This window comes from Rissa tridactyla, chromosome 6 (genome assembly GCF_028500815.1).
Source record: "Rissa tridactyla isolate bRisTri1 chromosome 6, bRisTri1.patW.cur.20221130, whole genome shotgun sequence".
Taxonomy (NCBI): Eukaryota; Metazoa; Chordata; class Aves; order Charadriiformes; family Laridae; genus Rissa; species Rissa tridactyla.
Window position 1 is genome coordinate 15,395,271 of NC_071471.1, and position 24,720 is coordinate 15,419,990.

The following is a 24,720-nucleotide window of genomic DNA, read 5'->3' on the forward strand; positions in this document are numbered from 1 at the left end:
GGGGAAAATTAGCTGCGAATGAGGGATGCAGGACGTTCCCCGGGAATTTATATGGCAGCAGGTACTTCTGCTACCTCGGGAGTCCCCGAGGGGGACAGCGGAAGGGCAGCTGTGGCATCCAGCTCCCCACCGGGCAAGGGAGCAGGGGCTAACGCGAGGGGAGCACAGGTGGAGGAAGGGGCAAGCAGGAGACCAGGTACCAAACTAGATTTACTGTATACAACAGGAAAGGACAACAAATAAATGAAATGTACAAATCAGTGACTATACGAGAGATGTGGGACCTCCCACCCCAGCCCATGGGCAAGGAAATGAAAAAAGAAAATACGGGCCTTTCCGGGAAGATTTCCAGCAAGCAGGAGGCGATCCAAGGTGGCCAAAGGGAGCCCAGGGTGCAGCAGCTGGGACAAGAGGGTGGCCTCAGCAAAACCACTCCTGGAACAGACTCCAGGGCCTGCAGAGCTCTCGCTGCGTCCCCACAGAGACACACCACGTGTGAAGCTCACCCACCACACAAATGCCTTTAAGATCCTGAAAATTCTGGGGAGGCGGTAGAGCAGGTTATTATTTTTTGAACACGCATACACCTCCTTGCTCCTCAGGGTCTTGACAGCTCTTCTGCACATACAGCTCGGGGACATTAGAACGCTTTTTTTTTTTTTTCTTTTTTTTTAATCCTCATTTATAGATGAAGTTTATCTACCAAAACCAAGTATTAAAAAGAAACCTGAGGCCGCACGCTTCTAGTACCAACTGAGAGAGAGAGAGAGATGCTAAAGGGAGCAGGAGAGCAGTGACAGCGTTTGCCATCACTTGGGCAAACGCTGCTGAGGTCACAGGGACGGGCTGCTCTTTTTATAAGCTTGCACAACAAAAACCCACCACTGCTGCTCTATCACGAGCATGAGGTGTTGGACCAGCCGCTCCGGTTCTGACAATAACTCAGGACAGATCTAATTTCTGCATTAAAAAAGTATATTTCAGACGACTTCATCATAGTATGACAAAGCACATGTAAATCTGCAATATTTTAAACTCCGACGCTATACTAAGCATTGTATCTGCATGTACCAGCCTTGTGTCATAGGCTAAACGCTTCTGAAGTAACTGTGTTTGCAACACACGCTAAAAACTTCAAATCCGCATCTCTTTTCCTTCCCGTAGGCATATCTTAAAAGGAAACTTTTATGCTCACGATTGGCATGAAAATATATTGAATTATTTACATGATTAGAATTAAACAGAGGGGCAAGACCGACAAGAGCCAGCAATGAACACTCCATGTCCTAACACATGGATGAATATTTAGGCCACAGGTTTAGAGGAAAAAAAAAAAAGAAAAAAAAAAAGAAAAAAAAGGGAAAAAATACAACAGCAGAGAGACAATGCATATTACTTAATCTGAACTTAAATCAAATTGACCCAATTTAAGATATAGATTAATCCCTGCAGATACTGTTTTGACTTGCACACGCAGTACGTCAAAGACAACAAGCAATTTTGGTAAGTGTCCTCTAAAGTTTAGAAGAATCCCATGTGATTGGCATGTTCATTTGTTTACTATTTAATAGCAAATCCAAGGACAGATGAGAAAGTGAGGTGTGATGAGGATCCTTAAACTCCTCTTCTCAAAAGGACGGCACGTCTTAGCACGCTCCACCCGTCTGCTGTTGGAACACATCGATAGTGTCTTCGTCTTCCATCTCCAGCTGTTAGAGTAATAGATACAGAAAATACAAGATTTGAAATACACAGTCTCAGCATTACACTTAGCTCTCTACTCCTAACCGGTACCAATAATAGTGCACTCGAGGTGCAATTTTAATTATTTAACACTTTCCATCAATCACTCCACAGCAGGCACTCCGTCGTCTCTCCGATCGGACTATCACCAGCACTGAAATGGGTTTCAGAGGCAAAAAAACCCAAAATGGTTTCAGAGGCATGCCTGTCACTCAGACCAAACGCAGCATTTTAGCATCTTCTACAAAACTCCCCAGTCAAGCACCTCCTCCGTTCCCTGCCTCAGGCCTTGCCAGCCCAAGAAATTCCCCATGTTCTCAGCACCGCCAGTGCCCATGGCAGCTATGGCTTCAGCGCTGGCCCTGAACAGGCTGAGGCAGGAGTAGGACAGAGCCGAAAACACCAGCACTTGCCAGGTATCCCCTTCCACACCAGCACTCCAGCCCTGGCTTGTTCAGCACCTACCCATTTTCCTTCATCCAAGGAATAAAAAAAAATAATCCCACCCCATGCTAAACTTACAGCAACTATTTCAGAATCATTTTGATTTTAAACCCCTTTGATCTGCGTGCTGACATCAAAATATCTGTACAGCAATTTGCAGGAAAAGTATTTTTCATACCTGTGCAGGTGTGTCTGCTTCATTAATTGGTTGTCCATCAAATCTGAATCTAATTTGCCTCATCGACAAGCCCTGCAAGTTTAAAAAGTAATTAATATGAGAAACCACGCTTTCATTTTTGAAGCCAAACAAAACACTAATGGATTTACTGTCAGAACAAATATTAACAAACTAACTGGACAGGAAACTCACTGCACCTATCTTGCTATATCAATTGAGGAAGTGACATTTGAGCGACATCCCACTGCGCTGCTGGCACAGCAAGGACTCTATATGGACACACAGGTGCAATTTTGGCACCTGGTTCTGATCCTACTTTGCAAGGCACAAGTATCAAAAGTTAATTTACAAAGGTAATTTAAGAAGAGATCCATCGATACACCATTCTATAAAGCCTCAGAGGACATGTCAGGAAGGAGCAGCAATTGTTTCTCATGCAGGCAGAGAAGTAACAGTACATTAAGTTGATTCAAAGCAAAACATTTTAAAAAAAGCTGAAAAAAAAAATTTTTTTGTGTAACTAGCTATCAGCACTGACTATCGACAGTTAAAGCAAGTTTTCACTCCTGCCAGGTATCTGCTCCCAGTTCTAGTTCTTTATCTTCTGATGAGAAAAGAAACCATGAAGATGACTGTCTGAGGAAAAAAGAACTTGCAGAACTTGAGGCACATTTTTACTTGCAAGGTTTATTAGAAAAATGCTGGCGTCTGATGTTAAGAAGTTAATATTGCCCTTAAAACTGGAGTTGAATTCACGATTGAATCCTGTTCTGACAGCGTTTAATCACATGAGACAGTCTTTACTTCCTGCCTCAGGGATCTAAGTCTTTGCTTTGCCCTCTAAAATCCTTCAAAATCCCCACGTGATTCACACCTCCAGTCATACACAGAGCCACACACCCCCCCAAAACTCCCCACACCCTTCCGAAGATCCCACGTATTCAGTTCTCCTTCTCAACCTGAGACGTGTTGAGAACAAGCGCGGGACAGGGCAGAACATAAGGTTCAGGTAAGCAAAGAAAGGAGCCCACGAGTAACAGACAAGGGGAAATGCCAGCACCAAAAGCCATTCGCACCCCCAGCCTCTGCTCTGCACCACCTCACCGGGGGCTACGGGCTCAGGACCTGGGCCGTGGGGAGAAAGCCCTCTCCTGTTCAGCTCAGGGTGACAGCGAGGCACAGCCACCGACACAGCACAGCCAGCCACCACCTGCAGAATGCAGCAGGACAAACTGCACGGTGGGCAACGGGAGAGACAGGTGAAGGGAGGAGAAAAAACCCCCACGGTGGAAGCTGCAGCATAGGAGAATTTGCTCCATGCCATCTTCCAAACAGGAAACATGCACTGTGTAAAGTTGCTGAAGTTCTAAGATGACAGAAGTGAGGGTTACTAGGCTAAAAATTCAGAGTGAACTGGCCTCAGAACTGAAGAAATTTCGGTAACGCTGTGGCGGGACATTTTGAGAGCTCCCTGAGGACGATGAGGCAGCGCCCACCAACTGAAGGGAAAATCCGTACCGCCTCAGAACTGACAGTGCCCGGAGCCCCGGCTCTGCTGCCCGCCCGGCCACAGCCGCCCACCGGTGTTCCCAGCGTCCCGGGGGGAGCCGCAGGGGAGCCCCCGCCACCCCGAGGGCCCTTTCCGGCGGCGGCCCTACCTGCCGCTCGCAGTAGGCCTTCATCAGCTTGCTGAGCGGGGTGTGCCGCTTGATCTTGAACTGCACCACCGAGCCGTCCTGCCCCGCCACTTTCAGGTTGATGTGGTCGTTCTCCGTTTTCACGCCTTCCTGGATGAAACACGGCGCGGGGGAGAGGAGGGGCAGAAGCGGGTTCAGAACCCGGTTCGGGTCTCCGCGGAGCCTCCCCCTCCTGCTCTTCCCACCGCCCCGGCCCGGCCCACCCCGCCATCTTGGCCGCCGCACGCCGCTGGGCGGGGCGGGGCCCCACCGGCAGCCCTGCCCCAAGGCCCGGCGGAGAGGCCTCTCTCTCCCTGCTCCCCCCCCGTGCCGCCCCGGGCCCCGCCACCGCCCAGAGTCCCGCCGGCCCCGGCCCCGCGGCCCCTCGCCTCACCTTGGGCTTCTCCTCCGACATGGCGGCGGGGAGGGGAGGGCGCGCGCGCCCGCGCGCTGAGGGAGCGGCCCGCGCGCTCGGCTCCCGCCGCCGCCTGCCGCCCGCGAGAGCGCGCGCCTCGGCCCCGCCCCCAGCCCGCCGCGCCAGCCGCCCCGCGCGCCCATTGGCCGGCCCCAGCCCGGTCACGTGCAACTGGGGGCCCCGCCCTCGGCAGCTGGGGAAAGTGCGTCACGGGGCGGGGCCATGGGGCGGGGCCATGGGGGCGGGGCCAAGGGGGCGGGCCAACCCTGGCCCCGCCCAGCCGCAGGGGGGCGCTGTGCGCCGCTGCGCCTAGAGCGGCCGGTGTGGGGGGGGGGGCGGCCGGTGTGTGGGGGGGGGCGGCCGGTGTGTGTGGGGGGCGGCGCTTGGGGGGAGCGGGGGCCGTCCGGGCCTCCCTGGAGAAGAGACTCCCGAAGTAGTGTCTCTTTCTGCCCGGCAGAAACGGAGCTGGGTGTGTTGGTCGGCAGTCGGCTGAATATGAGCCAGCAGTGTGCCCAGGTGGCCAAGAAGACCGACAGCATCCTGGCCTGTACCAGCAATAGTGCGGCCAGCTGGACCGGGGCAGTGATCGTCCCCCTGTATTTGGCACTGGTGAGGCTGCATCTCAAATACCGTGTCCAGTTTTGGGCCCCTCACCACAAGAAAGTCATTGAGGTGCTGGAGCGGGTCCAGAGAAGGGCAACGGAGCTGGTGAGGGGTCTGGAGCACGAGTCTTGTGAGGAGCATCTGAGGGAGCTGGGAGTGTTCAGCCTGGATAAAAGGAGGCTGAGGGGAGACCTTCTCCCTCTCTACAACTACCTGAAAGGAGGGGGTAGCCGGGGGGGGTCTGTCTCTTCTCCCAAGGAACAGGCAATAGGAGGGGAGGAAACGGCTTCAAGTTGTGCCAGGGGAGGTTTAGGATGGGTATTAGGAAAAATTTCTTCACTGAAAGGGTTGTCAAACACTGGAACAGGCTGCCCAGGTGTGGTTTTGGCCAGGCTGGCCACTGAAACAAATGACAGAGTCCTCTCGGATGCCGGCCGTTGAAGGAAGAGCTGACCCTTTGATCCCTCAGCTTTTATACTGAACACGATGCCCAGGGGATGGAATACCCCACTGGTCAGTTTTGGGTCCCCTGTCCTGTCCGCTCCTCCCTGCAGGTGCCACCACTCTCCGCTCTTCCGACCCTCCAACGGGGCAAATAACAGAGTTAGCTGGCCTTGGTTGTTATAGCAATAAGGATAAGCAAGAGCCTCTGTGCAAACCATCCCTTGGCATTCACTATAATCATAGCTCTTATCTCTCTGGGAGCGAACAGTGTCTGGACAATATGCCGTTAATTTCAGAGAGTTCAGTTAGTTACAAGAGGCTTGGCTGCAGTACCCTGCAAATTACTGAACAGAAAATTGGTTCTGTTTTCCCTCAAACCAGAACACCAGGGAAGTGGTGGAATCGCCATCCCTGGAGGCATGTAAACACTGCGTAGACATGATGCTGAGGAACATGGTTTAGTAGTGGTTTGTGCAGTGTTTGGACTTGATGATCTTAAAAGTCCCTTCCAACCTAGACAATTCTACGATTCTGTGATTCTATGAAATAACGAGGCACACCCCGGCTGGGGCCGCTTCTCCCGTGGGCGGCTCACGTAGCTGCTCTTTGGCAGGTGGCTGTGCCAGGGCTGCTTCCCCCCAGCCTGGAGAGCCTCCCCATGGGATAGCAGCCATCTGCAGTATGAGGGTGTGTGGGACTGGGAGAGGAGAGGAGGGTCTCTGGTCTCAGCCTCTTCCCTCGCCCTGGGCTTCAGGAGAGCAGACACTGGCCCCCTCGGGGATCTGCTTGGAAGAGTCCCAGGGGACTCTGCCTTTCCCTTTCCCTTCCTGGAGTGCATCCCCGCAGGGACAGGGATGGAAGAAACCAGTAATGGCCCCTCTCCTCCAGTTCCAACATCCACATTCCTCCCTCTCTACCAGTTCTTGAGCCATACCCCACCCTCTCCCCAGGTTCCCACAGCCACATCCCTCCCTCTCCCCCAGTTTCAGGGCCATATCCCTCCCACTCCCCCAGTTTTGCAGCACTGAGCAAACCGCCAGGGAGGGAACCAGACGCGGCCCCTCTCAGCATCCCCAGTGTTTTTATTTCAGAGGGACCCCGGGAGCCCGGCTTCCCTGCTGAGAAGTGGAACCAGGGGAGGCAGCGCACGCGATCCCCTGAGCCTGGCTCTTCCTCCCGGGCCCTCCGCAGCCATGATGGGTCTTCGGTGGTCTCTGGTGGGTAGCAGAGCTGGCTGCGTCCGTCACTGTCCCGCTGCTCGGACAGGCTCTGGACTCACTGGCAGGGCACAGGCGGGCTGCGCTCCCCACACTCAGCAGAGAATCTCCGGCGCTGGGGACTTCTGGGGCCCTGCTGCTGCTGCCGCCACGGCCACAGGAGCGGCAGGCCACCCTAGCACAGTCATCCTCCACCTTCAGGCGGGGAGCCCCTGCTCACAGCTCAGCCTTTACCCAGGGATTTCACCTTCCTCAGGGCATCAGCTCTTTGTCCCACCTTTCCTATTGCCGGGCAGAGCGGCCGAGCCCTGCCCGGGGAATCGGCCCAGCGCCAGCTTTGTCTGGCCTTTTTGTGCAGGGCTGTCCCACAGTTGCGGCACCCTTATATGTGCAACCGTCCTGTGGCTCAAAGCCAGACTCCCTGTTATACCCTTCTTTCCAAGTGCCCTCATCCATCCTCCGAGTGCCCGTCGTCCTCGGCCGTGCACCCCGCGGGCGGTGGGGCACACTGTCGCACCCCTCAGCCGTGCCGTCCCCATCGCCATCTGCTCCCCCGTCCTGAGCAGGGCAGCCTTCACAGCACAGCAGCCTCGCAAATGACTAATTAATCCTCATGAAGGATCTTTTTAGATGCCAGGCTCAGCTCTTGATTACAGTGTGGACGTACTTCTTCCCGCACCTGGGCAGGCATCTCAGCCACCGAAGGAGCCAGCTTCACCTCCCCGCCGTGGGCCAACCAAGCCAAAGGGATCGCCAGCTTTGCAGTGCATCAGCCACACAGTACCTGCCCACAGCAACCTTCGCAGGATTAATTAGAAAAATTAGCAGGAGCTCCATCACAGGCTATGGAAGGCAGCCCTGGGACCGGGGATGCTGGAGCCCAGGATGCGAGCAGAGGACACAGCGTTTCTGCCCAGCAGTAACTGCTGCTGCCCTGGCAGCACGCCGTGCCCTCTGCTTGTCCCCAGGGCACAGTTATGCTCCATCCAGGCAGGGACCTGGTTCCCCAGGTGGAGCAGGTCCCTCTGTTGCCCTGGTTCAGCAGAGGAGCTCAGAGCCTGGAACGAGTCGGGTCCCAACAAGGGGACCCTGCTTGCAGGGGTCCCCCATCCCTGCTGGTTTTTGAGGCACCACTCCTTAGTGCTGATTGCGGGGCCAGTGGAAGCGCTCAGGTAGCTCAAAGGGATTATACTGGTCCCAGTCCCCAGGGCTGGATGGGACCCGGAGCCTATCGCAGCCTGCGAGGGATAAAGCCAGCTCTAACGACTTTGCGGTTTAGCACCAGCTGCCCCCATACATTGCTTGTTCTTAAACAAAGCTCCCATAGTGTCCCCCCCATCTTTGTCTGGCAGGGGGACCACAGCCCCTCCAGGTCACTGTACCCAGTAAAGCACAGGGCACAACCATGGTCTTTATCAGCATTTTCACTTCACCTTGCAGGGCTCCACACTTTGTTTTCCATGTGCACAGGGCAGTTTGCGCAAGGAGCTCCAAACCAAACGCAGAGCATCGAGGATTTCTTTAAAGCATCATCTCCCAGCCCCGCAAGGGGAGGCGGAACCAAATAAGATGCTGTCACCACTTCCCACTGCTCTCGACCAGCAGCACAAGGGATGCAGCCCCTCTCCAGCCAGCCCAACGGACTAGGACAGAAGATGGGAGAGCACCCACGAGAGCTTGTCACTGCAGCCTAGTTCACACTATCAGGAGCCCAGGTTACAGACCAGGTGCTTATTCAGCAGTTCACTTTGTTCCTACCACCTGAAGCAGAGTATCTTCTGGCAGCGGCCAGAGAGGGCCCAGATTAAAATTCACCTGCAAGTCTTGCATCTCTGGCCATCCTGGCAAAAGCCAGCCAGATTCTAGCAGCCGGCGCACAGCTCAGCCAGCAGCAGTAAGGTTTCACAGTTGGTGTAGCTTCAGAAGTTCAGCTCAAGCAGTTTGCGTCCGAGGGCCATAAGCCTGGCAATGCAAATAGAGCACTTCATACAAACCCACAGAAATGCTCCCATCTGCGGCCCGGAGCGAGTCACTCCACCTGGCAGAAGGCAATAGTCAGCTTTTCTTAGACAAACCTATCAAGGGAGGCGTATTGCTTGCATGCAAGTCTTCTTCATACTGCAAAACCAATTTTGGTCAAGTATAGGACCACGTAAGAGCAGTCAGGTCCCGTCCTCCTTTCCCCACCCCTGGGTCCCTTACCTAGGTAGCACAGCACAGAGTTTATTTGGTGCCCAATGCTGCCAGGAGCCCCCCAGGCCACCCTACTTAGACAAGGGCTCTCAGGGGTGCTAGAGGACACAGGCCAAGCTCTTGCAGAGACACAGCTCCTTTCCTAGAGAGCAGCATTACTCCCAACATCCAGCTTTTCCTAACACCTGAACATAGAATGGTTTGGGTGGGAAGGGATCTTTAAAGATCACCTAGTCCAACCCCCCTGCCACGAGCAGGGACATCTTCAACTGGATCAGGTTGCTCAGAGCCCCACCCAGCCTGACGCAGGATGTTTCCAGGAACGGGACATCAACCACATCTCTGGGTAACCTGGGCAAGTGTTTCACCACCCTCAGCGTAAAAAATTTCTTCCATATATCCAGTCTAGATCTCCCCTCTTTTAGCTTAAAGCCATTTACCCATCTCCACGAACAGACTCTTCCTTTCAAGCCCAGCAAGAGTTCAAGGCAGCCTTGCTTCTGCCTCCCTCAGCGGCCCCATCAGGGCCACATAATGGCGTCAACTCCATCGGCCATCACTGCCAACCCGCACCTGGTGTGGAAGCAGAATTAAACTCTTTCAGACTAGGATAGTAATCAAATCAGTTTAATATGTAGTCAACATATTGTAAATGCATCTGAATTCTACAGTATTGCTATCGGCCATGGCCATCAAGCCCAGGAGACCACCCTTCTAGAAAGGCACAGAGAGGTAGGAGAGTTGGGGCATTTCCCCAGATTAGTTGCAAGTGAGAACGTGCATGTGGGACCTTCCTCCTGGAGGCCCGAAATAACCGGAAACTTGTGCTTTTTGAAAGGAATGCTAATGTGCTGGGAGAAGTACAGGCATCTGGAGTAACAGCCAAGGCCTCCTGCTGACTGACACATCAAGAAAATCTTGTTGGCTTTTGCCTATACTAAAAGAAAAAAAAAAAAAGAAAAAGAAAAAGAAAAGGGGAGTGACAAAAGAGCCTATGTCTGTGTGCGTGAAGGGCATTTGGTGAGGCAGGAGCAAGAAAGATGCGTAAAGTTGGGTTTGCCCTTGGCCAGGGACAAGGGCTGTTATTTGCATTGCTTTGGACTCCGTTACCACCCCAGGGGTGAGTGAGAAGAAATGTGTCATCCTCTGGTATTGCCACCACGTTTTCTTGCACCAGCAGAGCAAGAGCAAAGCTCTGGACCAAACCCAGCATCTGGGAGTGGGGACAGTGGTGTCACCAAGGCTTCTGTGGCAGCTGAAGTGGGAAGTGGCACCACGGTGGTCTCCTCGTGGCAGGGGGAGTGTGGAGTCCTGCGGCTCTGCAGGAAGGCACTGTTCACTGGGGTGGGCAAGTTCAGAGATGCTAATTCTCAAATTTTGCATAAGGGTTCTCTTCCTTGAACAGGCCTAGAGGAGAAGAGACAGCAGTTCAGACAGCAGCCATGCCAGCCACAAACCTAGTTCTTGGCAACAACTCTGCCATTTGTGCTTCATCCAGTCTCCTGTCCTGCAGTCCTTCTGAAAGACGTGCTCTTATTCGAGCTGTGCATGCCATCAGCGCTATTTCACTCTCTTCCTCCGCACAAGAGGAGAGGTCCATTAAGAAGCTTGACCTGATGGCAAGCTCCTCTCCCAGGTAAAGCAGCACAACGGCTCTTCCAGAGCACTCCTTCTGCAAGTTCCTTCTGTTGGACTGGACTTGGAAGCAGGGAGCCCAGACCCAAATTTGTCATGGTTTAGCCCCAGCCAGCAATTAAAACTGTTCTTAGACTTGCTCCCCTACTCCTACATCCCCAGGCTGGAAGACAGCAAGGCAAGGCATGGGGCTGCCTGGATTCCTGGGCCAGTGACAAGCCCCCGTGCCACTCTGTTGGCTGCTTTCCCACCCCCAGCCCAACACTGGCCCAACAGCCGGAAAGGACGAGATTGCAAACTCTGCGGTCAGGCTGCAGCAGGACAGAGCCCTGGCACGGCAAGACAGTCCTGGAGCACAGCTCCTCCACCTCCATGAGCAGGTGCTTCCCCCACCAAGGGCTCCTTCAGGCACAGCGTTGCCTGCTCTTCCTCCCCCAGAGGAGCCAGCCCAACCAGACGCCCCTGGATCTCCTGCCCAACCTGGACCTGCAGCAGGCAGCAGCTGCAGGCAGAAGAAGGGTCTCCAGCTTATCCTACAGCCCCACCAAAGACAGAGACCACCACGGTCAACGTGCCTGAGTCTGACTGCTCCCTGCTCCATGGCCACCCTGGGGGAGCCCCCAGCAGCCCCAACAGGCAGGCAGAAGAGACCCCTCATCGGCTCCCAGCGACTGGCTGCTCCCCTCTTCCTTCCAGGCTGCCGCTCCCTCAGGCAGATCCTCACCCGGGGCTGTGGGACTCCCCTGAAGGACAGTCCAGCCCCAGGAGGGAGCACTCCCAGCACCAGGGGACGGAGCCACCTCCCAGGGAATGGCTGCCAGCACAGAGGACCGGCTCTGCGGTCAGGCTGGTGCCTGCTCTCTGCTCCTGCAGCTGTGGACACCCAGGCTCCCGCCTGGCCCCCCACCCCAGGGTTCTGGAGCAGCCACAGGGCTGCCTGAGGGCCATGCCTGAAGGGCAGAAGCATTACGGCCGGTGCTGTGTCTACCACCTTCTGCTTCTCCCCTCCATTCAAGCCCCGGCGGTTTTTCCCACATGGTGAGTTCGGAGGACGTGGGTCCCAGGGAGTGTTAAACACTCCCTCTTCCCTGCCCAAGAGGAGCAACACTTGTGTGGGGTCACTCAAGAGACTCAAGCATCTCTACACTTGCTCCCAGAGGGCAAGAGAGAAATTCACTGAGACAGGGAAAGCAGAGACTGTTTTCCCTGCTGGCCAGGTCTCCTCTGCAGCTGTAACCATAGCAAGGAACATGGTTACTGCGGCTGCTCGATCCAAAGCCTAGTCTGAATCGCGCACGTCAGCACTGTACCGTATTTTCTTCGGATTTCATCATGCCGTGATTTCATCTCTGCTCTCCTGCAAGAAGCAAACAGAAAACCCAGGAGTCAGTGACTGGCGATACAAAACCAAGCAACAGGAGCTACAGCTCCTTGCTTCTTCCCAACCCAGGGAGCTCCAGGCTGCCGGGTTTGCTCAGCCCCCTGCCGCCCACCTCCCAGAGGCACTGGGGACCACCAGAGCCCACGCGCATCAGCAGCCCTCGGGGAGTCAGATACGCAGCACTGTTGTGATGCTGCATCCATGAGTCATCCCAGAAAGACATTGCTCATGAGGTTTACATCTGAGCTAGGGCTGAAACAGCCACTGACCGCATGTGTCAAGCCCCACGTGCCTCCTGGCATCACGTTTGACGGTACAGGCAGGAGCCAAGTTGTCCTGCAGCCTGAGGCAGTGTGGCTCGCTCACAGGGGAGCAGGTGCTGTGGGGCAACCTCACCTCTCCTCCTGCCGCACCCGCCTCTTCTCCCGCTCCCTGGCCGCTCTCTCCTCATCCTTGTCTGGCCTGACAGACAGAAGAGCCCGTTAGCAGCGCCCGGCACTCAGTTCTGCAACAGCATGTGGTTGCATCTGAGCTACTCCGAGAAAACAGGGAAACCCTGCGATACTTGCTTTTTGCTCTTTTTCTTACAACAGCAGCAGCAGCAGCAGACCCCCAACGCGATAAGGATCGTTCCTCCCACCACAGACATCGCAATGATCAGGGCTTCAAAGTTCACTAAAGGATTTGACAAAAGACATTTAGCACACAAATACACGGCTGCCTGCAGCTACAGTATTTACAAGCATACAGCCACTGCCACCAGCAGCGTCAGTCACCGGGCTGGAGACGTGTGTATCAGCCTGGGAAAGCAAGATGGACATCCTTATGTATAGGTAAACCAAGTGTTGGCACAGCACGTACGCGCCAACAGAGTATGTGTAGGTGCTAACTATAGCACTCAGCTACTGGCTATGAAGAAAGGCAAGAACAGACGCACTCAGGTCAAACTCCTCTGTCAGAAACAGGAGCAAAGCTGTCTTAATCACTAATCCAGCTGAACAGTAACCCATCAAGGGAAAAAACCTGGAGGCTTGAGTGCTGAGGAGCAACCTCCAACAGAGAGGCCACAGCTGGCACTGGAGTTACTACCCACAGGAACCAGCCTCAGAAGTCACTTAAGATGAGACGACAGCGGACTGGAGGCACTTATGGGGTGTCTGGAGGCCTTGGGTGAGAGAAAGTGAGACAAAATCCATTGGGATTCATCGGCTCGGGGCCAGCAGCGCAGCTGAAGGTGGAAGGCTGCTTCCTGCACCCCACCGCCATCTGTCCCCAGGGCTTGGGGGATCTGCTCGCCCACGCACAGTGCAAAACCCGCTGGGACGTGGTGGTGAAGCAGCAGCCTCCAGCCCCGGCCCCAGGGAGGCAGGCAGTCATCCTACTCAGCTCCTGCGGTAACAGCAGCAGAGACACCAGCCAAAACGGACATATCTAGACATCACCTGAAATCCTTTGAAACAAAGAGGGGTTTCTTCCAAGTATGATTCAGACTGTTCAGAGACATTTTGCCTGTGGAAATATTTATTTAGGAAGCAGTTCACACACTGCAGCCAGGTTGCGGAAATCCTAGTGCACCTGCGCCTGCTCAGAGCACTTCTCATCCCTCTTTTCCACGCGGCTCGGATCCCAAACCCAGCACAAAGCCCAAGCACCGCATGTGGCGCGTTCCAGGGTGTTTCAGGAGATGCCTGCCTGTCCCCTCGCTGCAGGGGCTCAGCAGCCTTATTGGAGTGCTCCAGGCTGAGCTGACTCCACCACTGAAGTTGCTTTCCAAGCCTCCAGCTCCTGCTTCAATGAGAGCTTCACATCAGCTCAAATGGGAATTTCTCCACCGCCACACGTCTGTATTAATGCTTCTGAAACCTTGGCTTTCAGGGTGAGCCCGGGGTTCAGATCACACCTTCCCAGAGAGAGAGGTCCATGACAGAGCACTGGGCACTCCTCCACCTGATTATGAAGGCTTAAGTCACACACACACACACAGAGACTAAAAATGCAGACTCATTTTAGAGCTAATCTCCCGCAGGACTAATCTCCTCTAAAGCGAGTTTTACAAGCTAAGGAATGCGTTCTTCTATAATGAAACCTTTTGTGAAGCCACGCACATAAAAACTAGTATTTCAAGGTCTTACACAAGTGTCAGAAAAGCATACTGTAGTGCTCACAAAGAGGAGATTCTTCCTCCACAAGGTATGGGAGTGGTTTTAGCTCTCCTGCGGGTAGAGAAGAGAGCCCAGCCCCAAGCACAATAGATGTCAGGCGACCACAATTCAGCTCCACATTCCCCATCAAGGGGAAGGTGAGCGAAATCAAGCCCCATCTTGCTTCCTAGCTGCCCCAGCCCCCAAAAGCTGGGTCCTGTCTGAGCATGAGCATGCTTGGCCTAACCAAGACACTAATCTCTCCAGAAACCCACCAGGAAACAGAGCACCAAGGAGGAAAGGCAGTCAGAAAAAGCTCCCGGAGGTGACCTGGTTGCAGGCAGCCAGCTGCAGCACAGCTTATGCCTGGCTGGTTTTGGAAGAGGGTATTTTCTCAGGTGGACAAGAGCTGAGCAGGACCGCAGCACGCTCAGCACTAGAAGAAGCCCGTGTGGGCTTCCAGAGAAGTCATCTCATTTCTGGTCGCAAGAGTCCCCATGAATTTTAAGAGCCCGCCTAGGACAGCAGCCACACTGCTAAAGGTGAAGAGCCAGACGCCGTGCAAGGAATGAAGCACGGGGTGTGGAGGAGAGACCTGCTGAAGAGTCAGCCTCTGGTGTCCATGCGTTGAGCGCCGGGAAGGGTTGCGCAGGCAGCTGCCTGCAGAGCGCCTTTGACTCCTGTTCCTAGGCGCTGGCCGCATGCGGAAGCCTCCATCACACCAAAGCAGGAGGAACGTATTTAGAGTAGCTAAAACCCCACGGGTCCTTCTTGCCAGAAGGCAGGGAACTGCTCACACTCCGCTTTCTCGCCCACGCTTCAGGAAGTTCGCAGAACCCCGATAGACTTCAGCCTGTCATTGCTACACCAGCAGTGAGAAAGGGAGGCAAGGGAAACCTCCCATTAGCACTAGCGCGAGTGGCAGTCGGTGCCGTTTAGCAGCACGCACGGAAGGCAGTCGTCACTCGAGCCCAATCCACTTACCCCAGCAGACTCCCCAGCGCGCAGAGCGGAGCTCACAGAGGTCAGCCTGGGGAAGGACTCTTCGGACGGGGTACTCCACGCACCTCCCGCTGCTGGCACACCACAGGCACTGGGACAGAGGAGCAGCACAGCGTTACTGCTGTGTGGCAGTGCTGCTAGCCATGGCAACACAGGGCCACCACCGCCTGCTCCCGAGAGCCAGGTAACACCCAGCAGCAATGGGATGCTCGGGAGTAACACTTGCGTTTGCTCAGCACAGGCTGCATCAGGGTTGCCGGCACCAGGAGAGGCAGGTGAAGGGAGTGCAGATTTCTAGGGCAAGTGAAGATGCCGAGAACCCTTCTCCTGGTTTGCGTGATGGTATTGATCACCGAATTCTTCATATTTACTACACATGGCATTTTGGGGATAATAAGAAAGCCTTTGAGAAAAGCCACTCAGCACAGAGCAGATGAGCAGGAGAGGTTTGTGTGTGCCCTCCCTGGTCCTTCCCAGCCAGACTACCTGCAGCAGCTTTGCACCTTCCTCTCCTGGTGGCTCCAACCCCCAATGCCAGCGTTTGGTTGGGTTTGGTCAAACTGGTTCTGGCGAAGTCAGTTATGAGATGTGACTCAAGTTCACGTTTGCTGATATCGGAGATAAGGCGGTGGAGGAGGTTGGCAGGACACAGGTACGCATCCCGCACCCACCCAGCGCCACAGACACTGGTGGAGGGGCAGCTTGACCAGCCAGCCCAGCCCACTCAGCTCCTTCACCACTGTCCCCCCGGCAGAGTCTCCCATCCATGAGGAGGAGCTCAGCAATTCCGTTACTCCACTTGAAAAAGCATACAACAAAACCCAAGCAGTTTCTGGCAACCTCTTCCCAGAGCACCGAAGAGGGCTTGCCCTCTCACCATCATGGGTGGGTGCCATTTGCAGCGTGCTCAGGACAAGGGCAGGGGAGCAGCCCCCCGTCCAAGAGGGAAATGGCTCCGTTACAGCCCACAAAGCCCACGCCACCTTTTGAGGCATCACAAGAGGTTGGGAGTTTTACTGCTGCTACTTACGGTGACATTTTTCAGACACTCCTCACAGCTCTTGTTCGTATACTGGCCACACTCTACGGAAATGAAAAAAATACACCTCAGTACTTTGAAGAGCTTCTCAGTGGTTTAAAACTCCAGGCTCCTCAGAGCCTGCTCCTGTCCATGGCTTTGCCCGCTCTGGGAGGCGTTCGCTCCCATCGGATCAGCGTAATGCTGCTGCAGGAGCTTCAAAACATACTTGGTGTCACAGTGGGAAGCCCAAATGCAAATGGAAGTCATCTGCCTTGCCCACGCTGACCCAAAGCTGCAAGTTCCTTTCCCTGGGTCTTATTTCCCTAAAAGCCCGAGCACCTGCTGTGGCCAGCAGGCAGTGGGACAGCTGGGGGACACAGCTGGGGTCACTCTGGAGGGACCCTGCAAGGACAAGGACAAGCACTGGGCAGGCGGTGCAGTCCCAATCATCAGACGACAGAGCAGCTCAAGCAAACAAGCCCCAGACAAGGAAGTTACTACCAGGAAAAGCAGAGGAGCACAAGGGAGGACAAGCATCTGCGTTCCCCATGGGAACCTATACCCTCCCTTGGCACCAGTGCCCTCATGGATGACCACCCCCAGGGGAGACAGGTCAGCTGTGCAGGGGGAATGGACCAGATCTGAACACAGGAGAAGGTGGCCCAGTCCAGTCACCTTCCTGGGCTTGCCTGCAGCTCCCAGCAGCAGGAAAGTCTTCCTACATGACAGTCACCTGCCATTTCACTGCTATGCTTCCCCAGATCCTCAGGAAGGGTGATCTGCCAGCCCTTGAGATGAGCCAGTTAAACCTCACCCCTGCCTAAAGCGTCCAAGCATCAGCCTGTTTGACTATGGCTTAAAAAAAAAAAAATCACCAAAACACAAACCAATTTGCCTGACTACTCAGTAACTGGTGGAAGAAGGATCACTGCTTCACAGCACCTTAATCAGGAAAAAAAAAATAGTAAAAATCAGTTCCCGAGGTGCTTGTTTTCCACACTCCCAAGCAGCAAAGCTGCATTTTCTCTCTCCAGCTGGCAGGAGCCCTCAGCTGTGACCCACTGTCAACAGTCACATGCTCTGCACGGCCCTCCAAACAACTGGGCAATTTATTAACAGCTCAGATAAGGGTGTTTACACACCGCCCGGAGAGGCCGAGATTGCAGATTTTAAACACTCTAGGAAGCTGCATCTTCCCTGTTTCTGCAGCTGAGGCCGGAAAAGCATCACAGCGCCTGTGCTGCCGCGAGACTCTCTGCTTACAAGGAGTCACGAAACAGCCCTCTTGCACCCCAGGAGGTCATTGGCAGGCAAAAGTAGAGCCTGAGGTTTTGACCAGGCTTCCTATTGACACTCTGCTTCCTCCCAGGGTGTCCCCTCTTCTGGCACCCATGGGTTTCACCCTCATAGCTGTTAAGTCAAAGCCACCCTCTCACAGCTGTATGGGAACGGGCCATTTCCAAGACTTTGCAGCCCTTCAGGATTGGGGTTTTGTCCAAATGCCCAATCTCAGGGGACCAGCCCACTTGCAGAGGACGGCACGGGAAGCACTGCAGTCCTCGGGGACAGGGGTGGGAGGGTGGCTCTTGCTGTGCTAGAAGCCTTCTGGACAATGCTTTTGCCACTTGGCTACAAGAGAATTGAAGTGAGTGGCTTGGGGTGGAAGGAAGACAGCAAAACACATGCTGGTCCTTACTCTCCTCCCAACTGGAGCCACCACGCAGCCATCAGAGGGCTGGTCATCAGGCAGAGAACAGTTCCTTGCTTGGAAGAGTGGGCAGACTTCTCGGGACACCCCTGAAAGGGGCTGTCCCCACTCTTTGTTAGAGCTTCTCTACCTGGCATGGCACCCATGGGGCTATGCTACATCCTCCACCCAGCAAGAAGCAGCAGTTGGCCACCCGCTGCTCCTCACCCGGATCTGACTGCACCCATCTTCTTCCTGGTCTGACACTCTTAGCCTGAGGTGCCCCCAGCCAGTCTCCCCTGTCCTGGAGGGGGATCTCCTCCGAAGGGCCATCAGTGGGAGCCTGGCTGCCCAGCGAGTGCCCCCTGCCCAGGGCAGGTACCCAACTCCCACCTGAGACCTGGCTAAGCCGTTAGCATCACTAAATGCAGGGTGACATTGCCGTGGCAGCTGGGAAAGCAACAAGTAAAGCCCTTCTTCCAGCACCCCACCTTCCAGAGCTCAGAGGGCCCTGCCTGCGCAGGATCACACCCTGCGGAGCTCCCACCAAGGACGGGACCTGCCCTCCCGGCTCCCACTGCCCATCCCCATCCTGAGTGGCCACAGGGCCCTGGTCAGTGGCCACCCAGTGCACGCCTGGAGCGTGGCCCGGGAGGCGACACGCCTGCTTCCCGCACGGGACGTCCTGCAAAACCCCTGGTTTTTGGGAGCGCTTGCGGCCAGGACCTGCTCCCCATCCCCACCCCCTGCGGCGCGGCGGCGGTGGGGGGGGGCGGGGAGCGCACCTCAGGGCTCCGGGCCCCCGGTCCCAACGGGGAGGGAGCGCCGGGGGTGTGTCAGGGTGCCGGGGGAGGAGGGGGGGTCACCCACCCCGTCGGGGCCGCGCTTACCTCCCGCCACGTCCAGCGCGGCGGCGGCGGGCAGCAGGGCCAGGGCCAGGGCGGCGCAGAGCCGGAGCGCCGGGGCCATGGCGGAGCCGGGCGGGCCGGGGCGGGCACGGCCGCCGTCTATGTAGGGCCGAGCGCGGGGGCGGGCCGGGGGCGGCCCCTCCGTGTCGGGACCCGAGGCCGGGCCGAGCACGGGCGGGAGGGGAAGGGAGAACGGTGGGGCGGGGGCTGGAGGCGCTGCCTGCCCGGTTGGCCCTTCCCGGTGAGCCCCCGAGCCGGGGCGGGGGGGCGATACGGACCGCCCGCCGCCCCCCCGCGCAGCCCCGGGACCGGCCGCAGGAGGGGGCCAGACCCCCGTGGGAGGAGGGGGGCTGCGGGGCACCTGCCTTCCCGGGAAACCCCGCCGGTCTGGGGAGTGCCAGCCCCGAACGGAGACCCTGCCCCTGACCCCTGCGCCAGCCCACCCCCGAGGGTCCCCAGAGGGTCCCCAGAGCCCCTTCCCTCGCCGCTACATCAGCCCTCACAGCGTGAAAGTGCAGTTAACTCTGTTCAGGTGTTAATTCACATGATAACGCCGCGGCGTAATAAGGCAGTGGAATTTTCCTGGAGGCTCTGGTACTGTTCATGCTTAAGGAAAACCCTTGGACCTGTTGGAGCGGGGCCAGAGGAGGCCCCGGAGATGCTGGGAGGGCTGGAGCCCCTCTGCCGTGAGGACAGGCTGAGAGAGCTGGGGGGGTTCAGCCTGGGGAAGAGAAGGTTCTGGGGAGACCTTCCAGCCCCTTCCAGCCCCTAAAGGGGCTCCAGGAGAGCTGGGGACAGACTCTGGATCAGGGAGGGGAGCCACGGGATGAGTGGGAACAGTTTTACACTGAAAGAGGGGAGATTTAGATGAGATCTGAGGAAGCAATTCTTTGCTGTGAGGGTGATGAGCCCCCGGCCCAGGTTGCCCAGAGAAGTTGTGGCTGCCCCATCCCTGGAGGTGTTCAAGGCCAGGTTGGCCGGGGCTTGGAGCAGCCTGGTCTAGTGGGAGGTGTCCCTGCCCAGGGCAGGAGGTGGCACTGGATGATCTTTAAGGTCCCTTCCAACCCAAACCATTCTATGGTTCTGTGATTCTAGGATAAAACAAACTAAAGGACAACCTGGCCCTGGTAAGAAGGACTCTGTCTTCTGGGAAGCCTAGAGCTGCCCATGAAGGATAAAAGATAACCCAGGACAGACATGGTAACACCAGCATCCCAGCCCCTTTGATACTTCTTTGAAACCCTGACTGACTCAAGACTGACTCCAGGGACACCCGGGTCAATAGCCAAGCGGCAGGAATGCTGGAGAAGTATAGTGGCTTTGCAAAGTTTTAGTGTGATCAGCAATTGCTAGCAGGGCTGTTAGCGATTAGTGGAGTTGTGTTATACCCGACTGCTTGAAGGGTGTGAGAACCCCCTGCAACACCACATTCGGGTGCCCCGATTTGGCTGGGACACCTCATGTGCACGAATAAATATTTACCCTTGTAATTCTATGCTTTGCATCCCAGCCTCTCGCCTCAGCTGATACGGACCAGGCGTGAATTTTTGTGACACACAGGGTGCTGGGATCTCCCTCCTGGGCAAAGCAAGAGCTGTGCTGGCCGCAAGCCCACACGTTCGGGGTTTGAGATGTGAGAAGCTCCATCGATATAAACGGGGATTTTCACATGCTGAGTGCTTTCCTGTGCTGGAGCCAAAGAGCTCCGCACTGCCTGATTTGTGCCCAGCGACGCAGACAGCCCAAAAGAAATGAGTTTCTGACTGTCACTGCGAGGAGGATGCTGCCTGCGTGGGGCTGCTCTTGGGGTTTGCCCCAGATCCCTTGGGAAAGGGGTAAGAGTATCGCTACATGTACATGGGCTTCTTGGCAGCAGCAGGGCAAAACTGCTGTTCCCATGGGTGCACACAGCCCAGGTTGCCACGCAGCGCCCGTGCCCCTGTGGGTACCGCAGGGTGCTCTGTGCCCGCCGGCTGCCGCTTCCCTGCTCCGCAGTGATGGCTGAAGCCACCCTCCCTTGAAGCTGGGTGGGCATCGGGCTCCGTCTTAAAGGCACGCTCAGGCCAGGCTGATTCAGAACAAACCCACTGTTTTTCGGGCAGACGCGTGGCTGCAAATCCTCAGAGCTCTCTGACACTGTCCGCCCATCCCTATCGTGCCCCCAAAACGCACCTTCTCCCACCTTGGGTGGGTGCAGGCAGGAGCAGGGATGGGGAGACACAAGCTCCCCCTGCACCAGCGCTGCGGCCGGGCTCACCCTTGGGATCCCGTGAAGGGACTAAGCACCGCATGGCTGTTTGTCTGTGGGAAAACTGGCTGAGTTGCCCGTGGTTGACTGATTTTGGCCATGGGGCAGGCGTGGGGCAGCATGAAGGATCTGGTGGGTGGGAGGCAGCCGGCAGCACTGGAGATGCACTGCAGAGCTGAGCATGGGTGCCGGGAGCAGAGCTCCGGCTTGGTGAATAACTGGGAGAAAATGTATTTTGGATTGCCCTAAATTAAGATGGGGACTAATATTTTTCAGCAAAATGGAGAGCAAAACCAGAAGAAAGTGATCCCATAGCTTGAGCAGGCAGCGTTGCTGGCCGCCTCTGCCGCCACCAGCTTCATCGTGGAGCTCATCGTCCATCTGCTCTGAAAGCTTTGCTTTCCCTGCCATGTTCCGGGTGTCCTTGAGAGCCAGATGGGCTGGCCGCTGGTGACAGAGCTCCTGCGGGCTGGGAGAGTAAACGGCCGATAGCGTTAGTTCGGCCGAACCGTGGGATGTGGGGGCTGAGCCGTGGGAGACGCGTGATGCGGAGGAGGGAAGGGGCCTCTCTGGATTTTGCCACAGCAGGTGAGCGCTCTGACGCCAGCAGCCGCTTCTTGCAGGTGGTTCAGATTTTGGCAGCTCCTCAGGAGAAACGCGGGGCTTGTTGCATTTAAGGGGGACTCTGGGGCTGCCGAAAAGACACGGGACCTGGGGGTTTGTTCCTCCGAAAGCAGCTGGTGCTGGAGGCTGGGCGGGCACTGGCATCACTCTGGCGTCAGTGGGCCCAGGGGGTGTCCCCGAAGCCACCTCCTGAGCTGGAGGCAGCTCTCGCACTCGCTGAGCAATGCCCTGGCAGCTTCGGGAGGCCGGAGGAAGCGCTCACTGAAGCATTTCTGTTTGCAAAGTGCCTCGTTCGTTTGTCCCGGGTTCATTCACAAAGCAACACTCGGGCTACGGAGCATCCCGTATGGGCGGCACGAGCAGGGACCCGGAGCACCACCCGCGGGTGGGCAGCGGGGCAGCGAGGGTTGGCAAAGTGCCGACGGGCAAGCCGGGGGAGACCAAAACGCTGCTCTAATCCCGCCGGCCTTTCCGCTCCCGCTCCTTATTTGTCTCTGAAGGGTATTTTCAAACCCTTCAAGATGGCCTCAAGTGGTTTCCAAGGCGACGGTGCTAAAGTCATCACTGCCATGGAAACCCTCTCTTTGGCATAATATAAATATTTCCCTTGAAGGAGGCTGGATGAGTGGGCGATGTGCTATTTTCTAGCACTCCCTGGCTGCAATAGGACAATCTCCAGGAGATGGGAGGGGGGGGGGGGGGGCAGGGAAGATAAAATTATCTTGCCACCCCAGCCAGTGATGGAAAGGGGCAATTGCCAGCATTTTGGTGCAAAACTTGTGTCAGCAGGGTCCAGATGAAAAAAGATTTACCCTGTAGGAGAAAAAGAGAAAAAAAAAAAAAAGAGCGGAGAAAAAAAAAAAAGTAAGGTTGGAAACAGTGGCTTTTTCTTGCCCTTCTACTTTTCCCTTTAGTCCCAACCCCGCGTCCCCTCTCGTCAGTGCAGGCAGATGGGGGTCCAGAAGCCCCTCCCCGGAGCACACACATGGCCGAGGTGCTTCGTTTGGCTTTTAATTGCCTCCTTTTCGTCTCATCAAGGCACCAACACCTTCACTGGAGCTGGGGGAGAGGTGCCTGCCTGCAGCCCCGAGTGCCGGCGGTGAAGCAGGAACCCCCGAAACCCCATCCGTGCTGGGGTGTCCCCCAAACCGGGGCTGCCCCAGGGGGCGGAGGCTCAGCCGTGGCCATCGACCCCTCCAGCCCTTGCTCACTGCACGGTGCTCAGCACCGGGCACGTCTCCGGAGAGGGGCTGCCGGTGTGCCCGGTGCTCCGCATGGCAGGGACACCCTGGCGGACCCCAGTCCCCCGGCAGATGGCTGTCCCCGATGCCACCACGCCGCACTCGCTCTCATCAGCTGCCGGCCGGGGGGATATTTCCAAGTTGCTGTGGGAGATCCCGGCGCAGCAGAGCGGGTGTTTTCCTAAACAGAGATGGCTGCATTCATCACCGGGGCCGAGCGGGGTGACAGGAGCTGGGGCCCAGGCGTCCGCAGAGCCCCGTCTCTGGCGCGGAGGCATAAACACCGCCTGTCCCCGAGCAGATGGCTCCTCTCATCCACGCTCCAGACAGACACCAAAGGGCTTTCCTAACAAATAAAACCCCCACTGAACGCAGGCACGTTCCCAGGCCTGGAGCAGCACTTCTCACTTTCCTGGAAGAAGGGGATGCTCTCTCCACGCTGGATGGCCCAGGCTATTTTTAAATCGCCGTAGCAACCCAAGGATGGGGAGACGCGGTGCGTGGTGAAGTCTGTGCGTCCCCCCCACCCCGTGCTCTCACACGCTGATCGCTGCCCTTTGGCAGGGACTGGGGACGGATGCGGGGTCCTGGCCAGGCTGGGGGACAGGGTTCGCCCTGGGAAACCCCCCAGCACCGTCCCAGAAGGTCCCTCGGGAGGCAGAGAGCCACCCCAAGGCCCGTTTGCCCTCCTTGCCCCGGGGGGGGATGCTGCCAAGGGTGTCGGGAGGCCGGTAGGGTCAGACCCCGGCACCTGCTTTCCTTTTGCTCTGTTTGGCAAAAAAAAACTAAAACCAGAGCAAACAATTAAAATGTTCCAGCTGCTGGCTTGGAGCAGTGATCCCAGATAAAACCCCAAGGATCTGCCGGCTAAATATAGCCTGAGCCCCATAAATTAAACAAAAGCTTTTTGCTGGGCTCTCAGAAAGCTGGTTCCAGTGGCGGTTTTATCTATGTAAGGTATAACTCCGGCGGTATTTGTTATTATTAGCCGTACCTCCCCCATGTCACCGACCTCCCCAACACTGTTGTTTAGGAACATGAATTTTGCAGGCATGGACTTCTCCCTCCCGGCAGCTCCGTTGCTGCGGCAGGATCGCACCTCGGGCCGCTTTCCTGCCTTGTCATAAGAATTTACAAACCCAGGGTTTGTTTTTTTTTTCTTTTGGACAACTTCTGATTATTCAATACTGGCCCATCTCAGACGTCCCGTGTTTTCTAGGGCTGCCCTCATTTAAGGCCCGTCTGAGGCATCTGTTTAATTTATATTCCCATCAGCTGTCCCAGGAGCTATGAACCCATAAATAAAATACTGCCTGCAACGCAAAGGTGTCGGAGAGCTCTTGCGGATGCTGTGCAAGCCAATGCACACGTAGGTGCTTATCTCTTAGGCTTATCTTAGGCCTTTTTCACATCAAGCTATTAACAGTATCTTATTATATATATTACATTATATGCATGATAGTATATAGCCAATGACTTATGGCTTTCTGGGAGTTATTTCCCCCAGCCCTTTAAAGAGGTTTCAGCATCCTTGAGTGCATGTGGCCAGCTACTGTGCCGGAGCGATGCTGCTGGTGTTGCCGAGGATGAGTTAGCTCCACTTTCTCTCCAACGCATCCTCCTGACGCGCCGTGCTCGCCATGAGGAGCACAACTGACGCCTGCCTTCCCGTCCCAATATTTAGAATTTTTTGGCTTTTTCTATGGGCTTTTGCAAAACTGTTTCACTTATTGCACCCAGAGCTGCTCCATGCCAACTCCGAGGGCAGGCTCGGCCGGCGTGCAGCGCTGCTGAAATCCCAGCCCCTTGCTCCATCCCAGTGCTGGGCTTTGATTTCGTTTCTGCGTTTGCTGGTGGGTCTGCGGCTGAGTAATCCAGCCCACGTCTCAGACAGGCATGGCATGAGCAGGGCTGGCAGC

At 56.0% G+C, this 24,720-nt stretch overlaps 2 protein-coding genes across 2 annotated transcripts; both read right to left on the reverse strand.

The window, feature by feature from the left end:
• Positions 1–957: 957 nt before the first annotated feature.
• LOC128911666 (small ubiquitin-related modifier 3) lies at positions 958–4,562 on the reverse strand. The gene is made up of 4 exons (XM_054206909.1): positions 4,436–4,562; positions 4,024–4,152; positions 2,366–2,437; positions 958–1,709 (listed from the first exon to the last, which is right to left on the reverse strand). The coding sequence occupies exons 1-4, from the start codon at positions 4,454–4,456 to the stop codon at positions 1,647–1,649; spliced, it is 285 nt and encodes a 94-aa protein (XP_054062884.1). The 5' UTR covers positions 4,457–4,562; the 3' UTR covers positions 958–1,646.
• Positions 4,563–9,524: 4,962 nt separating this feature from the next.
• Positions 9,525–18,783, reverse strand: PTTG1IP (PTTG1 interacting protein). The gene is made up of 7 exons (XM_054207471.1): positions 18,671–18,783; positions 16,103–16,155; positions 15,055–15,163; positions 12,499–12,604; positions 12,326–12,391; positions 11,859–11,905; positions 9,525–10,320 (listed from the first exon to the last, which is right to left on the reverse strand). Exons 1-7 carry the CDS (start codon positions 18,747–18,749, stop codon positions 10,277–10,279), a joined length of 504 nt encoding a protein of 167 aa, XP_054063446.1. The 5' UTR covers positions 18,750–18,783; the 3' UTR covers positions 9,525–10,276.
• Positions 18,784–24,720: the final 5,937 nt, after the last annotated feature.

Bases quoted from the DNA above. Each gene is read 5' to 3' on its own strand.
- LOC128911666 (XM_054206909.1), bottom strand. From the start codon at position 4,456: ATGTCGGAGGAGAAGCCCAAG. The intron at 2,438-4,023 runs GTAGGGCCGCCG...TTAAACTTGCAG, and splicing joins AGGCCTACTGCGAGCGGCAG to GGCTTGTCGATGAGGCAAAT. The intron at 1,710-2,365 runs GTATGAAAAATA...TTACTCTAACAG, and splicing joins AAGCAGACACACCTGCACAG to CTGGAGATGGAAGACGAAGA.
- PTTG1IP (XM_054207471.1), bottom strand. From the start codon at position 18,749: ATGGCCCCGGCGCTCCGGCTCTGCGCCGCCCTGGCCCTGGCCCTGCTG. The intron at 12,392-12,498 runs GCAAGTATCGCA...TCTGTCTGTCAG, and splicing joins TGTAAGAAAAAGAGCAAAAA to GCCAGACAAGGATGAGGAGA. The intron at 11,906-12,325 runs GTGAGGTTGCCC...TGCTTCTTGCAG, and splicing joins CGGGTGCGGCAGGAGGAGAG to GAGAGCAGAGATGAAATCAC.